Source organism: Sphaerodactylus townsendi, linkage group LG08, assembly GCF_021028975.2.
Source record: "Sphaerodactylus townsendi isolate TG3544 linkage group LG08, MPM_Stown_v2.3, whole genome shotgun sequence".
Taxonomy (NCBI): domain Eukaryota; kingdom Metazoa; phylum Chordata; class Lepidosauria; order Squamata; family Sphaerodactylidae; genus Sphaerodactylus; species Sphaerodactylus townsendi.
Window position 1 is genome coordinate 94,129,054 of NC_059432.1, and position 18,349 is coordinate 94,147,402.

At 42.3% G+C, this 18,349-nt stretch overlaps 1 protein-coding gene across 1 annotated transcript in view; it reads right to left on the reverse strand.

The window, feature by feature from the left end:
* Nucleotides 1-656: 656 nt before the first annotated feature.
* Nucleotides 657-18,349, reverse strand: part of SI (sucrase-isomaltase) — a 143,387-nt gene continuing 125,694 nt past the window's right edge. Inside the window, exons 64-71 of the mRNA XM_048507076.1 lie at nt 17,248-17,396; nt 14,891-14,975; nt 14,735-14,791; nt 10,291-10,415; nt 7,940-8,028; nt 6,478-6,527; nt 4,449-4,619; nt 657-1,251 (exon numbers count right to left, since the gene is read on the reverse strand). Coding sequence (XP_048363033.1) covers nt 1,174-1,251; nt 4,449-4,619; nt 6,478-6,527; nt 7,940-8,028; nt 10,291-10,415; nt 14,735-14,791; nt 14,891-14,975; nt 17,248-17,396 — 804 coding nt within the window. The 3' untranslated portion in view covers nt 657-1,173. The remainder of the gene's footprint in view (nt 1,252-4,448; nt 4,620-6,477; nt 6,528-7,939; nt 8,029-10,290; nt 10,416-14,734; nt 14,792-14,890; nt 14,976-17,247; nt 17,397-18,349) is intronic.

The following is an 18,349-nucleotide window of genomic DNA, read 5'->3' on the forward strand; positions in this document are numbered from 1 at the left end:
AAATGAAGAATGCTCACGAAGGAAGTTGATTCATTTGAAATGTGGTGTTGAAAGAGTTTTACAGATACCATGGGATGTCAAAAAGACAAATAAGTAAGTTCTACACCAAATCAAGCCTGACCTCTCCCGAGAAGCTAAAATAACTAAGATGAGGTCCAAGCCTCACTCTGATTAAAATTGAATTCCTGTTCATTTCAGCTGAGAGAATTAATTTGCAGGCACATTCATTTGTGATTGGGATACTTCATACAAAATGCATGGAAATCTCTTTGCCTGTTCCCTGCCCCCACCCATGCCGAAGGACATTGTGGACCTTTGGAAAAGGATTTGGCTTTCACAAAGTAAACCTACAGACACTTTCCTATTTGTAGTGGTTCATATGATCCATTCCATTGAATAACAATTGGATGGATTTGTTGCTCTAATTTAGAAATGACAATCCATGCACAGAAGCAGAGTCCTTTTGTCAGGCTCCGTTGCTGGATTAGGAGTCATGCACATGATCCAACCAAAGTGATCTGTGTGCACATTTTCAGTGTGGACTGGGATAGGTATTTCCATGTATTATATAATCCAGATCAATGTGCACAATCGCATGTGATGTTCCAGGCATGAAACAAAAACAAATATTCTAATACACATAAAAATGTTTACTGTGGGTGTATTGTTGTCACATTTGTATAAGTTACAAAAATTAAAGCTCTGTTGTATTTTATGACACATTTTTGTACAGAAATTTATAAACATCATCATAAAAGACAATTACATATAGCCCATTATACACGGCATTTCATCTTTATACAGACATTTTAGTTCCTGGGGTGGAGGGTGGGGAATCAGGCCAAGAAAGCTCTCTTGTCATAATGACTACCCTGTTACAATTAATCTTAAAAAAGAAATCACCTGCTATTTTACAAAATTATTCTGCTTCCCAACTTATTTATGACTTGATTCAACGGCTAAACAAATACTCCAGAACTGTCAGATAAAACAATATAAGGCTTATTTTTTAAAAAAAGTGAAAAATGGGCTGTGTGACATATTACCTATGGTTGTCACTATCAATGTTTTCATTAGCCTATTGCTAACATTTCTGAACAAAATACAATTGATACATGAATATAGTTATTTCTGATGGAGAGGTTGTCCGCAAAACTCGTTTTCTACATGCATTCAAGTGCTTATTGTCCATTTGAGTTGGTGTACTTTATGAAGGAGGAGGTTTTTGCCAGTGAAATCAGCTTTCAGTATCTGAAATAAAAGGGATTGAAAAAAGAAGGGGGAAAGGTTATTAAATACCATTTGAGGAACATTTTGGAACGATAAATACATGAAAGTCTCTCTTATGGTTTGACAATGCTGGAACCCCATTACCACAGAATACTACATGCATAGGAGTAGATCCTGCTGAACAACAACTGAGTGAAGAAAGTATTTGACCAGAGGAAGTAACCATTTCTACAGCTGCATATGTTAAAAAGGGAGATACGGTCCAACATAATTTCAGAAACCATATGCTCTGTTTTGGCTTCTGTTCTTCAGATATTTTTTTCTCAAACAAGGGGTCTCCACATTCACCTAAAATTATGGTGACCATCCTAACTCAGTGGGCTCTATATGAGATCCAGTTTAAATAAGCCTAGGTTGTGAATGTGGAATTGTATAGTATAGCCTGATCTTGTCAGATCTCTGAAGCTAAACAGGGCAGGTACTTCGATGGGAAACCACCAAGGAAGACTTTCCAGAGGAAGCCAACAGTTAACCCCCTTTGGTGAATCACTTGCTTGGAAAACAGTAAGTGATCACCAAAACTTGATGACGCACACCTAACTAAACTGGCGGGGAAACCAGAGGTGGGATCCAACCAGCTCACGGTTGATCTTGAAAGCGGTGTGACTTTTGTCTCCCTGAAGACGATTTGCATGAAAACTAGCCGATTTGTGATTATATAATTGCATTGTAAAGACTTGACAAGAAGAGCAAAGCACTGCAGAAGGGAAAAGGTGTGGAAAAAAGAATGAACCAACCATATTTGATCTGGGAAGAATTCTATTGTGTTTTAGAAAGACAAGAGTGGTGGCAAAATTGGGATGGAGGATATCAAGCAAAATGTAGTCAGTGTAACGTTTAGAGGTAGGAAGATGATCACAGGTTAAACATAAGAAAAGAAATGGTTCCATTCAAGTTGAAAATAGGACACTGTAACCCAAATAAATGTGTAGCTTTAATTAAAACTCTTGGAAAGAAACTTTTGTGTGCCAGGAAAAGTTTTCAGAATTTTTTTTTAATTTCCTCCTACAAATGTGAGATATAGAAAGAGAGAGATTCACTGTCACTATAATGCAAGATCCCTCAATTTCATTGGAAAATGTTTGTTATAAAAGAAAGAGGGCAAGGGGAGATAGGATACCTTTCAAATTACGGCATGAAAATGCAGTATGGAAATATGTTCCCTTTCTGAAACTCCATTCTACTGAGGGAGACAATAGAAGCCTGAAGAGCATTTACTCTATACTTGAAAGCAACCAAAGGTCAATAGAAGAAAGCAAAGAGCCTGGCAATGAACATGAGGGGAAAAAGGAGACGCTGGGAGAGATTAACTGAATGCAATTTATTAGAGAAAGGAAACAAAAGCTGGCCAACAACTGTGTTTTCAGTAAAGGTCTATGTCATCGGAAAGCGATTCATTCATGCAAGTAGCTGCAAAACACAAAAGCAAAGCAAACCCCTCAAAATATACAGAATTAACACAGGGCAAGATCCCCATGCAATCTTTCCATTAGTTTTTTTTTCTGCAGAGGGGTCTAATAATAAGGATTATCCTGAACTGAAATTCCTATTTGGCATGATGAACTGAATTTAGGAAACCATCCATAGCAGCACAGCCAGATCTACTAACTAGGCCATTTGTGATAGCTCCTAGGGGAATGGCTGAGTGGCACTTTTCCAGAGTCATCCTAAGAATACTTTTCTGAGAATGAGCCCCACTGAGCAGTGTTGAGCAGCATTTTGAGTAGATCATCTTAGCATGAGCAGAAACACAGAATAGAAACACTGATAAAACAAGATGACAGCCATAGAGTTTGAAGAAGACAGAAACAGTGGTAGGGATGCCAGGTTGGTGCGCATGCACATACAGAGAGAGAGAAAGAGAGAGAGAGACCTTTTACATCTCCTGCTCCCTGATTCATTTATGGGACCTTTGGCATACTAAACAGATTCTCCACCAGTGAGCCACGGCCCCTGTCTCAGCATGATAATGTTTTACATAGATTATCAGCATTTAACAGCCTTTCATCATGCAAATCAGTCTAGTTGCTTTGCAGTTAAGCACAATTTATTTAATGAAACATATATCCTGCCCTCTTCCCAACCAAGGTCGGGCTCACGGCGGCTTACAAAATTTTAAAACATCAACAATACAATAAAACAGTATGAAATTTGACATAACTGAAACCTCAACACTGAATCCATTGATGGTGAATAAAATAACATCTCATCATAACCCATACCATATATTTCTCCATCCCAACAGTTATTCTGTGTTATCCGATAATGGGGGCGAGCAGAGCACAGGAGGGAAGGATATAACTTTTGTCACGGATAGATAAGTTGATCGATGGAAGCAGTTTGAGTTTAATATTAGCATCATTTGCTGTCCAAGGGTGGATCATTTTGTGCTAAGCCCTTTACCAATAATACACACTACTCAATTGCTGGGGTAATAAATTGGCCATAGCCATTTTGTTGAGCAGAAGCGTGAGGCTAAGCATGGGTCTGGATCTGGTCATACGGGTACATGCTACAGCTCAGCAGGGCGGGCACCCCAACCAGAGCTTCGTTCTACTGTGGGGCTCTGCCGGGCTGATGCTCCTGGCCAGAGATATTCCCCTTCGGCCCGGTTCATCAGGGCAGTTGCCTCTGGCCGTTACTGCTGTTCCAGAGGGGAAGGCATATCTCCCTAGCTCCCTTCCCCTTGCCCTTCCAGAGGGCATGCACCATGCGCCAAACGGCCAGAAACTAAGCTATGACAAAATAAGCATGCATTAACATAGAAAAAAAATAGGGAGAGGCGGGTGGGCAAATCGTCAGCTGATGAGCACATGGCCTGGACAAAGGAGAGCAAGCTGCTTTAAAGTCTCAGCTCCCTCTCCTTTCTTCCGGTGTCACTAGCCCTTTTCAAGCATGGCTCTCCTTCCCCTTCCGCCCTTACCAGATGGCACCAGCAAGTCTTGCATTTCCCCACCCCGAGCAGCAAACGCGCCATGTGGTGATTCATAGGCGTCTTTCTAATCAGGCACAATTTGAAATTACTCGCACATTATGTATTCTGGTGGCTGGGCATGATGCCAATTAAAAGAAAAGAATACTACTGTGTAATGCTAGAAATGTAAACAATGCTAAAATAATGGAATTTTAAAAAAATCGATAACTACTTTGTTACCTACCTGGCTTTCTGGATTATACTCAGGGATCACATAATCTATGCCCCCATCATAAGTAATGGTAACATTTGTGGCTGATGTGGCTGCGAGTCCCCAGATATGAAGGGAGCCAAACTGCAGAGGGACCGAGTCCTCTAAGTAATTGTTGTGATCCACATAAACATTCAGTGCATTCTGGGGAGAAAAAGACAAAAAAAAGGATTCAGTAGGTGCTGAGATTGGCTAGTTTACTGCCAGCATAGTGTAGTGCAGGGGTCTGCAACCTGTGGCTCTCCAGATGTTTATGGACTACAATCCCCATCAGCCCCTGCCACCATGGCCAATTGGCCATGGTGGCAGGGGCTGATGGGAATTGTAGTCCATAAACATCTGGAGAGCCACAGGTTGCAGACCCCTGGTGTAGTGCTTAAGAGCATTGGACTCTACTCCTGAAAATCAGGTTTGATTCCGCACTCCTCTGAGCAGCAGATTTTCCCAACTCCTCTACAAGAAGCCTGCTGGGTGGCAGCTTTCTTTGAACTCTCTCTGCCCCGTTTACCTCACAAGGTGTCTGTTGTGGGGAGGGGAAGGGAAGGGGATTGCAAGCTGCTTTGAGATGCCTTAAAGGTACAGAAGAGTGGTATATAAAAACCAACTCTTCTTCTAACCAAAGTAATTGATTATTCTTCCCCCAGGTCATTAATAGTTGTAAGCGGTATGTCCACTAGGGATGATTTCAGGTGTTCCATTCCCGCTTTTGTGTCCCCAAAGCTCATGTTTTGTTTTTACTTTTTCTGTGGTGCAGCTCAACCCTGTGATTCTTTATTTTATGCCATTTTCAGTTACTTGCATTGAATCTTTTCCTATTAAATGGATACATTTTTCAACCTTATTTGTGCACCAAGGAATCAGCACTATATACACTCTACATTACTGATACATATAAAAGGCACAGCTGTTTCTATAGTATAAGCAAATCTGCAACATTAGCAGCAGAAAGTGTGGAACCAAACCTGGTTGCAAAAATCTAATATAAAGTTAAAGGAAATATAATATAAATAATAATGCTCAATATAAAGAATTTTGAAACAGAGATTAAAGGGCCTGTTGAAAGAAGCAGAGGGGTTGGTCTCTCCATGATCTCTAGTTCAAGCACCAAGATTACCCCAAGCCATGAATATTTACAGGAATGTCTGTGTATAACACAAACATAGAATCATATGCAAAAGCGGATTCTGGATTGTGTGGGGAGGGCCAGTCAAACATGCATAGATCTTTGTGTGTCTTTATGTATAAATTCGAAAGAACACATATGGTTCAGGGGGGGAGGAGGCAGAACTTGCTGCTTTGATGTTGTTCCCTTTCCAAAGTGCATCTAGCATCTGTGCCTTGAGAATCTGAAAGGGCTTTTATTTGTATTGGTTATGTGAAGAAGAGTATGAACATCAGCTTCAAAATGATGCGGCTGGCCTCCACGCGGGCCAGGACCTTTACGGCCCCGGCCCCGGCCTGGTGGAACACCCTTTCTCCAGCTGTCCAGGTGAGTTCCGCAGGGCCTGTAAGACCGTGCTGTTCCACCGGGCCTTTGGAGTGTCCAGCCGCTGACTGGTGCCCCTCCCTGCTCCCTGTACTGTTTACATCAGGGTAATCCTCATATTGAAAGGCCCGCTGCTCTCCTTTTTGGGGAAGGTTTTAAAGGTGGGTTTTCTGGACACCTCTTATTTAACTTATTTAACTTTTAATTATTTAATTATCTGATTGTGTTAACCGCTGTTTAGATGGAATTTTAGTGTATTTTAGTGACTATTAACATTGTATGAATTGCATGAATTTTTATGTTGTACACCGCCCAGACCCCTTCGGGGATGGGGCGGTATAGAAACTAAATAAATGAATGAATGAATGAATGAATGAATGAATGAATGAATGAATGAATGAATGAATGAATGAATGAAACATTCACCAAAGTGTTATCCATAGCTATAAAGTAATGGTTATCTTCTGTTACATCTAGTTAAAGCGGGGGGGGGGGGATGAAATGGTAAATACATACCAGAGTTACTTGAAATGTTGCATAGTAGTACTTGCCCTCCTCATAGGTATCTGGAAAAATAAAGGGAGACAGAGAGAATATATTTTTATTACAAAACAGTAAGCTGGAATTTAGATCAACAGCATAAGAACTGAGATCCATGTCATGGAATGGAAGAAGAAAATTTACCTTTCTTTTCCATTCTGCGTTCATAAATACCTACATTCCTGGATCCATTTTTTGTTTTTGTTTTGCTGTCCTGCTCCAGTCGAGAGCCCACAGCAGCTATTTCTAGGCTCCAGATTAGTTGGGGTTGGGGGGGTGGGGGGTGGGATGAAGTTGACGGGTGTTCAAGAGAGAACTTGGTCCTGCCTTCTTGCCCTGAAGCCACCATGGGTTTTTTTTCATTCACTCATAGAATGAGCATACGATCTGCAACTCTGGGTTGTGAAATTTCTGGAGGTCTGGGGATGGAGCCTCAGAAGGGCAGGATTTGTTGGAGGAAGGGAGCTCAGAAAAAGCCTGACGCAGCTCAGGATCAGAGGCCCTTTCTGCATGGGGCCAAAAACAGCAGCCCAGGGACGAAAAAACACCGGTCCCTGGGGAGCTGTTCGCACAGGCAGTGCTGCTGCAACACACCAGTGCCATCCTGTGCGGCCCCGAGTGGCATGAAGGCGCCGCTTTCCACCTCCCTTCCCGAGGGAGGTTTTTGGAAAGTGCCGCCTTCCCATTGGCACGGTGCGAACCGCACCGCGCCGAAGGCGCCACTTTCTCATCCCCCCACTCACCTCGTCCTCCAGTGTCGGTTTGGAGGGCTGCTGAGACCCACCCACGCTGCCCTCTGACCCCTGCAGCCCTCCAGACCGACGCTGGAGGACGAGGTGAGTGGGGGGTGTGTGCAGAAGAGGCATAATTTCTGCCAGTGGAGAGGTGCTCTTCCTGCTGTGCGGAAAGGGCCAGAGTTTGCCCTCTGAAAATGCCATCTGCTCCAGGGGAACTGATATCTGAAGTCTGCAGATTAACTGTAATTCTAGAAGAAATCCAGGCCCCCCTGGAGGCAGGCAAACCTCCATAAGCATAGCATGATGCTTAAATCCTGTGATGGTAATAGGACTGAAGGAGGCAGGAGAGAGCATGTCCCTACTCACTTTTGCTCTGCATGTATTTGGTTCATAAAAAGCAAATTCTCTTAACCTAATTCTAGTTATTTGTGTACCATGGAGCAAGTTTTTTATCATATAAGAAAGTATCCTACAGGGTTGGCTTCCTTCCTTTGCTCATCCTTCTACCTTCATTTCTTATACCCTCCTTGCAGGATCACTCCAGTCTAATCAGGAGATCCAGATTTATTTCCCCACTCTTCCACAACAAGCCTGCTGGGTGACCTTGAGCTAATCACAGTTTTCTCTGAACTCTCTCGGCTTTATCTACCTCACAAGGAGGAGAAAGATTTTGGTCTCATATTGTCTAGAAAGACACTTACCAATACCAACTCCATCATCCCAGAAAAGCTGACCTTGAGCGTTACCCCGGTCATCCAAAGCAATAGTAAGCCCTAGAGGATTCAGCCGGCTGGAAGAAAGTAAAACTTTAGAAAAAAGTTTCTTAGGAAATGTGTACCAACTTCACTGTTGTTTTCTATTACTGAAGAGGGGGGAAAGAACATCAACATGTCAAAGACTTTCCCTGAAAGGCACAAGAAATACGATTTTAATCTTGGGGCTGAACCCTACTGGCGTAAATATTTGCTCAACATAGATGGCTGCAAGGATGATTCACACATGGACTCTAAGGACCACAGCTAGGTCTTTGAGACCTACAATCCTACTGCATGGATTTATGGGATAGAAATGAGTATCATGATTCAGGACATGAGGTGCTTAATCCAATTTTTTTAAAAGAAAAAGTCATTCTTAAATACAAAGTTGAAAACAAGAACAATGTTAATGGTCTTTTACTGCTGCTGCTAATAACATAAACACTCATGTTGGAAAATATAATGAATGGACTTTGCTCAAAGAAACCCCTTTAATAATTTAAAACAGCACATCCTTATGTGGAGCTTGCCACATGGCGGTAACCCAAATTTGCTGTCTGTTCAGCTAACGGTGGAGCTTTCCAGCACCAAGTGGGCACCAAATTCTATGAACATTTTTGTGCACTTTGACCACCCTCCTTGGCAATATTTTGGGGGAAGGCTCACGGTTAGTGCAATGAGATTAACGCGCTCTATCTTGTTGAGCGGCGCTGGCCAACTATGAATACCCAGTGTTGCAATTCAAGAAAGATGCTTCTATTCTGCTATGAAGATGAGAATGCTGACAGTCAGGCTTCCATATGCCTGTCAACGGATCCAATTAAATCAGGTAAAATCAGGTAAATACCATCCTACCTCACTGTTCAACACTTAAGAACAAGGAGTTGGTAGCCAAAAAGGTGATGAGTGCTAATTGGCTGAAGGGGTCCTGACCAGAAAGTATAAATCCAGACACAGTCTGGTTACAAGGAGACAATTAAGGAAACTGTATGGGGAAAAAACCCTCTTCTTCAAAAACTCAGTCCCCAGTTTTTAATACTGAAAATGTGCATCTCAGAAATCTAGAAAAGTATCCTGTTCCATAATGGACAGAAATGATGTTTATCAATATGATTCCGTATGTAATCTATGGTCTCCTGATTCTGTGGAGGTAGAAGATACTTGGAATTGCACATGAAACTCCCCTCACCCTTGAGTAAGATAATTTTTATTTATTATGGCACAGAGAAGGCTGCTGTGTTTGACATAGTTTCATTGCTCAAAGACACTGGACAGAAACTTGAAGGGAGATTATTTGGAACACTCTCATAAATTGGTTTGATCTCATAGGAGAAACTGATACAGTGGAACCTCGGTTTTCATTGCCTTCGGTTTTCATCGGTTTCGGTTTTCATCGATTTTTTTCAGTGAAAAATTTGTCTCAGTTTTCATCGATTTGCCTTGGTCTTCATTGATTTGCAGTAAGGTGCAGGGGTTTGTGGAGAAAAATCACCCGGACAAAGCTGTTGCAGGCCGTGTCTGCAACTTGTTTAATGACAATGTCTTGCCCCATTTCAGACAAATCTTAAAGAGGCATCAGAAACAGACCTCTTTGGACAGCTTTCTGGTGCGACATTGGTCCACTGGCTCTGAAGCTGGTCCTAGTGTTATTGTTAGTTACTGTTTTCAGCATTAAACACTATGTTTATTCACCAAAAATGTGTTTTTGGTATGTTTTTTGGAGTACTTAGAACGGATTAATTGGATTTACATTGATTCCTATGGAAAAGTTTGCCTCGGTTTTCATTGGTTTTGGTTTTCATCGATTCTTTTCGGACGAATTACCAATGAAAACCAAGGTTCCACTGTATTTACAACTGTCACAAGTAAATACAATTGTAAAGGGAAGACAAAGCCACAATAGGAAGTGCTTATTCTCCTTGAGAAGCTGCGTGGTGTAGTGGTTAAGTGCTTGCACTGCCACTCACACGGTCAGGAGTTGGAGCCCCCTGTGGGTTGGATATCCTGGCTGCTGGCTCATGGTCAACTCAGCCATCCATCCATTTCTTGGTCGGTAAATGAGTACCTAGCTCATAGCCACAGGGTAAAGAATAGCCGGGGAAATCAATGGCAAACTACCCCACAAAAACGGCTTGCCTATGAAATCACTGCTTGCAGTGGTACCCCAGGGTTGAACACGACTGAAGGGGAAACTGTACCTTTTTTATTCTCCGTGATGTATATCATTCATATGCATCACAATGCACACTAGGCTTTAGATGAGGAAAGTGATTTACTCTATGAGAAGTTTTACATACCTTGCTGTGGTGGTAGTCTCAGGATCTTGCCAGGGGATGATGTAACCACCTCGAATATGGAGATTTATATGTTCCAGTGGTGCTTGCAATACCTTGAACTGTTTTCGCACTCCAATGTACTCTCCCTAGAAAAATGTTAGCAAAACTTTTATAAGGTAGCCTTGTTCCCAGACCAACCTATTATGGTGGTGCTGGAATTCTGTTTTAGGAACACTGTCTCTATCCATCCTGCCAACTCTCAAGGTGCCTAAAATTGCCTTGCAAAAATGGGGAGTTCAAGGACACACTAAAATCTTGTCTGGACTTGCCTTCACTCACATCTGTCTTGCAAATAAGCCACTGCAACCTTCCCAAAGGGATTAAGTAATCATAATACCTCTGCCTTGGAAGCAGTTGCTTCCCATCTCCAGCCCTGGACTTTCCACCCAGTGAAGACTAAAGACCGGTTAATGTATTTTCCCAAGTGTCCCTGCCAGTGTTGTATTAACCCAATACTTCTTTCTCTGACTAATCTCTCCGTAACGACCACCACATTTACATTAACCTTGTTACAGAAACTATAATTTCATCAGTTTCCTCCAACCTTCAGGCATTCCCAAACTTGGCCTATCAAGCTAATGCCTCAACCATTAGATTGACTACTCAACATTTACAGTTGATGTCTATCTCTTGTCTTTCCCTGAAAAGGAAGGACTTTTCTTTATCCTGGGAGATTAAGGATCACTCTGCATAACCCTGAGGGCCCCTTTTTCACTATCAAAAGCCTCCTCTACCAGTAGCATTCAATATCTCTGCACATTTGCTGGTCTGTTGATTTTGTCCCACAGTGTATTGTTCTTTCTTCTGCCAGAGTTAAGCACAGGACACTATGCTCTGATCATTATGACCTTTCTGCTCCAAGATCAGGTGACTAAAACCCATATTCTCCCCAATTTCTTTCATCTATTCCAAACCTAATCACTCAACACTGCTTATATGATAGGATTGTGTGAGTTCTGCTGCTTTGAAGAGTGTTTGTGTACCCCTATTATCTCCAAATAAAAATGTATTTGCTCTCCTGCAAATCTCTTGCAAAAGCTGGCTTCTATATACATAGGCAACAAACATCTCGAGCTCGGCTGGCCTTTTCTTAAACCAACAGTCTGTTCTCACTAATTCTCCCACTCTAAAAGGGACAGACTCCCACCATTTCAGGTAATAGCCTTGCTTTGCAGGTGTACACTCCAACTCTTCTCATATGGTTCCAGCAGTAGAAGGCCAAAATTCAGTCTGCTACACTAATTTTACAGACTGAGAAGCCCTGATTTTGACTTTATTTGGAAACCATAAGATATGTGTATGATAGCCATATGTTAATAAATTATACAAGCAAAGTTTTAAATTTGCAAGGCTCTAGAATCTGAATGGCTGTTTATAGCTTTGCCAATGAGAACAATTATATGTACTGCTCATTCGTGCAAAATACAGACCTAGCCCAGCAAATTGAAGCAATTTAAAATCCTATTGAATTTCAATAGGACAGTTAAGTACATACTTAACTGCCTTCCTTTGAAAGCAATGAGACTAGCAGGGCAACTCTGTACAGAAATACTCTCATCCAAGCCAATTTAAATCACTGGGTTTAGGATGGAATAACTCAGCACTGGACTGCATTGTTGGGCATATTCTGCCTTTTAAGTCTTTTGTGAAACCCCGGATGCCAATTGCCCTTTTCAAAGTGGGACAGGACAGCTTAATTTCTAGCGGAAAAACATGGGCCTCTCTTCCATCTCCCCGCATTAATTTAATTGTTCCACTATGTCTTTGCAATAGGGCCAGGCTCTACTTAATTCACTTTATACCCTGTCTTTCTTCCCAGTGGAAACCCAAAATGGCTTAACCGTTCCCCTCTCCTCCACTTTACCCTCACAACAACCCTGGTAGGTAAGTTAAACTGACGTGTAACCAGAGGTGGGATCCAGCAGGTTCTCACAGGTTCCCGAGAGTAGGTTACTAATTATCTGTGTGTGGCAAGAGGGGGTTACTAATTGGTGATTTTGCCACGTGATTTTTGCCTTAGTTACGCCCCTCCTCTCAGCAGTAGTGGGCAGAACTTGAAGTAGTCTAGCAGGAGGTGCACCGGCGTGCGTGGCAGCCTGCGCTTGCGTCCATTCGTTTCCCGCCCAAGGACCGGCGCAGCGGCTGCATCCTTGCCACAGCCCTGCCCAGGAATGCCCAGCCCCTGGAATGCCCGGCCACGCCCCTGTCATGCCCTGCCCAGCCCCATTGACACTACGCCACAGTTTGAATCCCACCACCATGGGAACCTGTTACTAAAATTTTTGGATCCCACCACCACATGTAACTAATTCAAGGTTACCCATGACACGAGTTGGAGATGTAAACCTGAGTCCTTCATGTATGGGTCTGACACTGGTAGATTCCACACAGAACAAATATAACTTCTTTAGGATGTTATAAATAGCATTTTGGGGAATAACTTCACACAGGTCTCTCCCCAAAATGAGTTCAGCCCATTTTATTTCTCTAAACCCAGGTCTTTCAGAAATCATTAAATGAGCGATTTTTCCCCCCAACCCAGGTTGAGGATGATTCCTGCCTGCTGAACGAATGTCAGCAGATAGGAATCGCTTTATTTCTCCTACACAAACCTCTTACTTTTGCTTTCGCTGCTCGCACCTGCCATTTTGCTGCAGCACATTCTCCATGGAGATGCCTTACGGAGGTTTTCTCTGCCTGCAGCTCACCCATTTACTATTTTGCTGTCAAAAGTAGATGAATAAAGTTTGTTTCATCTAGTGATTCTGTGCACATGTCATTTCCCTCCTTTTTTGAGGGGGCGCTGTTTGAGAAGCTGTGGCAACAAGACCAGTGAAGTTGCAGTATGTGCATATTTGTGATGCTGCAGCTTGACAGACAGCTCCCTCAAGATTAGAAAAAGGGGAAATGACATGTGCACTGGATTGTGAGGCTAAACAAACTTTATTCATCTACTTTTGACAGCGAAATAGCAAATGGATGACCTGCAAGCAGAGGAAACCTCCATGGGAAATCTCCACAGAGAATCTGCTGCAGCACACAAAATGGCAGACGCCACAGTGAAATTGGCAAGAACTCCATGCAGCCGGTGGGAAGAATGATCCATTTGGGCTGACAACGCTTGTGTTCTCTTGCGCTGTTTCTAAAACAAAATTCTGAAACAAAACTTTTTATAATGTCCCAAAGATGTTACATTTATGCTGTGCAGAATCCCCCACTTTTAACCACTGCACTACATTTTGATGCTCTCTATGCCCCATTTACCCTCTAGAAGTACCATAGGTGGATTTTTTTTTCCAAATGTGTATGAGGCCTGTGAACAGAGGTGGGATCCAGCAGGTTCTCACAGGTTCCCGCGAGTAGGCTACTAATTATCGTGTGTGCCGAGAGGGGGTTATTAATTGGAGATTTTGCCATGTGATTTTTGCCTTAGTTACGCCCCTCCTCTCAGCAGTAGCACGCAGAACTTGAAGCAGTCTAGCAGGAGGTGCACCGGCGTGCGTGGCAGCCTGAGCCTGCGTGCATTCATTTCCCACCCAAGGACCGGTGCAGCGGCTGCATCCTTGCCACAGCCCTCCCCAGCAATGCCCCGCCCCCGGAATGCCCAGCCATGCCCTCGTCATGCCCCGCCCAGCCCCATTGGTGCTACGCCACAGTTTGAATCCCACCACTATGGGAACCTGTTACTAAAATTTTTGGATCCCACCACTGTCTTTGAACCCATCCATATAATTCAGCCTGTGTCTGAAAAAAACTAGAATTGTGTTTGTTTATTCACACATACATTTGAGTAAGATACATCAGTGCAATCCTATTCTGAGTTGCTCCAGTCTAAACACACTGATTCCAATGGAGTATCTCTGTAATTTGTATCTACACTTCATGTTATTTATTCTATTAATTTTCTATACAACCCCTTTCCTTTCGGACTCAGGGCAGTTCAAAACAATTCATGAAAAAACAGCATAGACTACAATAAACTATAAAACTGTAACACACACACACAGGAAGTATAGATTGTAAACTGAATCTATTATTTTACAGATTATTTATATAATCACACACACACAAAATCTGTAAAACCGCAGATTGTATTTAAAATATATATTTCCCAAGCAGATAAGATGAAGGAGAATATCTCATATCCAATGAGCTCAGATAATTTTTTAGAGAGAAGGAGGATGGAAAAAAAGAAATTGCCACCTAATAGAACAGGTGCCAGGTGAGAGTGGTGAGGGGGAAGTCATGGACGGTAACCATTGCCGCCTCAACCATATTCCTGATGGAACAGTTCTGTCTTACAGGCCCTGTGGATCTCATCACTCTGAAACTTGTATCTAACCTGAAAACAGCAATTTTGATTTGAACCTCTCTTCTGATTTAAAGGCACTTTTGAGTCACTTACCGAATGGTAATCATACCATCGTGCATTAGGAATGTAAGCATTCACCGACACGGCACCCTAGAATGGACAGAAATGAAGAACAACATGAAAATATTCTCAATATGTTTATTCATTAATGTATTTCCCCTGAAATGCTGCTATTTTAACAATGCTTACTTCATCCAGTACAGGGCTTATCAACAGTGCTGGACCCCACAAAAACTGTTTGTAGATATCCCATGTTTCCTTTTCATCCACAAACCTTGAAGAAACATTGTGAAACAAGAATTATTCCACCATTCAAACTCAGTTTCAATACACAATAAATCATGTCCTACTCTAAAGTTTCAGTTCAGTTTATATGCTACCTTTACAAGTTCAGGGCAGCATCCAAAGTAGAAAGTAATAAAATCATACATTAAAATAATGTAAAAGACCCCTTCTGCATATGCAGAATAATGCACTTTCAATTCATTTTCAATGCATTTCGCAGCTAAGCGGAATAGCAAAATCCACTTGCAAAGAGTTGTGAAAGTGGATTGAAAGGGCATTATTCTGCATGTGCAGAAAAGGCAATAGATGGTGACTAAACAATCTACTCTTAAATGGTAAGATACCCATCCCCAAACCCCTTTAGATCTCAACAATAAAATAGAAGGCATAGGGGGGAAAGGGGGGGATGGGAACAGTGAGGCCATTTTGATGGTAAAGGAACGGTCTCAATCATTTGATGGTAAAGGAGCTGTCTCAACCATATGACTGTTGGAACAGCTCTGTCTTACAGGCCCTGCAGAATTTCATGAGGTCCAGCAGGTCAAGAATGCCCTGGCCCTGGTTGAGGGTGGCCCTGTTTCATTGCTGTTTGTTTTTCTGAACAAGACCAGAAATACTGACAATACTTCTGGGCCCCAAAACCCCAGTGCACAAATTTCTGTTAGCTACCTATTATTTAACATATTAATCTTTACAAATCCTGAGAGATGTAAAGTGAAAATATTATCTGTTTTGCCAATTCCAGTCCACGACGAGGCCTGCTGGTGCCATTTACAAGTATGAAGCACTGAGTTGAAATCTCCTCATCCATAAATATAGCTGAACCTGCAGCGGTTACCCTTTCCCTGTGTAGCTTACCTCATAAGAGATGTGTAACATGAAGCTGCCTGATGTCAAGTCAAACTGCTGGTTTTTCAAGATTATTGTCTACACTGACACATGGTTATTCTCCTGGATCATGGCTACCTGATTTCTTTCTTTCTTTTTTATTTTTAAACTTGAGATGTCAGGAGTTGAACTTGGTACATTCAACTTCCCAAGCAGAAGCTCTGGAACTAAGCCACAACCATCGTGACCCTAAATGAGATACAAACTGTAACACATTTTGAACATGTAGGTTGGTTGAAAAAAAAATTAACAGCCAACCACCAATTCTGATCTGAATGTTGATTAAGACCTTGATTTTGATTACGTTCCTCCCAATCAACATTTCAAAGGAAGATGATGAATTCTTATTCATGAGTTTGTCTCATGACTGAAACCATGTCTAACCTCGTAGCATTCTTCCCTTTGGCTTCACCTTCTCTTTATTGTTTTTTCTAGGTGTAAAAGCTCAAGTAGTTGGATGTGTGGAGCTGCTATACGCAGATCTGTAATCAGCTTAGTTGTAGGAAAATACAGTAGATCTTTGCTCAGGGTTAAAGGGAAAAATCAGCTCAGTTTCTTTCTTTGTAAAAATAGTCATTTGCTTCAACCTGCAAGGTGAATGCTAAATCACTGCTCCCTTTTCTCACAGGCAGGAAGCACCCCTGCTGTGGTGCCAGCTGTTTTCATCCAGCTGTTTATTGCCTTTTATTAATTGCCTGAGTGAAGTTCTTTTTCGTTTCTCTATAGATGTTGGTGCAAACTAGACCAAGATTTCCACAAGATATGTGGCAGGGGGTGGGGGTGGGGATTTAGATGAAAGGGTTTCCTATCAGAGGGTCAGACCTCTGTAGCCCAGAAGTAGAGTTCTGCAAAAGAAATTAGACCCCAGCATATGGCATGAGGCCACCATATCAATCTACCCTGATCCAGATTTGCAAAGTGTCACAAGCACAAACTAAGAACCGTGATTACGACTGATTATGCACAAGGTGTCTGCAGAGAGTGCTTGGTGCTACCATATACTCAATGTTTCCGTGAACTCAGCCCTCCCGCTTCCAGGGATGGTGTAATCCCACCCCACCCCACACACTCTACAGGGGTGGCAGAAAGCAGATACGGGGGTTGTATGGCTTTAAAAAAAATATTTCAAGCATTTGTACCTTATTAAATTTAGCGAAATTATGAATATCAAAATGACAAGCCTCTCTCTCCTTCTGGGGCAGCAGGAAGCATGTCTATGTATGTGTGTGTGAAGGGGAGGGGAGGGGAAGAGAATAGCAGATCTAGGACATGGTCTCCTTCAGCAATGTGGTTCAGGGACCTGATCTGCCTCTTCATTTGGGTCTATTCTCTGGTAATGTGTGCCCAAGTGATTTTTCCCCTTTAATACTTACTCATGCAGCAAAGGACGTGAAACAGTGCTACCTTTTGCATGGGCAAGATGCATTAATGTGTAGAGATAGGGTAGCAGTCTGTATCGTATGCTGAGCGCATCCCTAGATATATTGATAAATCGTTCGTCAAAGGCTACAGGTTCTTGTTTCTGCAAAAGAAAAGAGAGTTGGTCCCAATTAGAGAACTTGCTCCTCTATCAAAAGAAAATGTGCATAGCCATCCATCAAAAGAAAATATTGCATCATGAAATTTAAGAGAATGAACAAATACATGATGATCCAATAAAAAGAGACAAACCCAATGACTGCAGTTGTAGATCTCATATAAAGCTGCCTGTGATCTAAAGCCGATTATGCACAAGACATCTGCTGGGCGATGGGAGCGAATGTCAATTGCTGCAAAATTTCTTACAGACATATTTCCTCAAGCCCCACTTTCACTTTGCATTCTCTCGGTGGCAAGTGAAACCATTCTAGCACGATTTTAATTTCCTTTGTTGCCAGAACGAGACAGATTTGCCAGTGAGCACAGCTTTGCCCTGGACATCTTCCCTCTGCCCACAGTGACCCTTCCCACACCCTTAAACTGCTGTCCACGCCTTCCCCCCTTGCCTCCCTCATGTTGCTGGTTGCTTCAAGTCACAGAAAAGAAGTTCACTCACACAGCCTTGGCCCAAAAACACCAACCTCTAATTCTTATATTAATATATTAATATATTGATATAATAGCAAAGAGTGCTTGGAAATACTAAGTTTCTTTGTTTTCTGGCAGCAGCAGGAAGTTTGTGTGTGGAGGGAAGAGGAGACAATATCAGCTCTAGAACAGTCCCCTTCTTTTGCAGCCTGTGGTCTTGGGACTGCTTTTATTTGGGGGGATTATTTTTGGAACAGTAATATCAATATAAATGCAGCTTAAAAGGCTAAGCCAACAATCTTACTGAATGTAATGAGATCTGTGCCTTCAAGGATATTTGATGGGCAAAGTTAAGGGAACCAAGCCTGGGAACGTTCTCTGTAGAAAAGCTCCATGGAAGAAGTGAGTGCCTCCACTTGGGTACACAAAGAAATATGAGTAGATCCCACTACAAACCCACTGTACAGA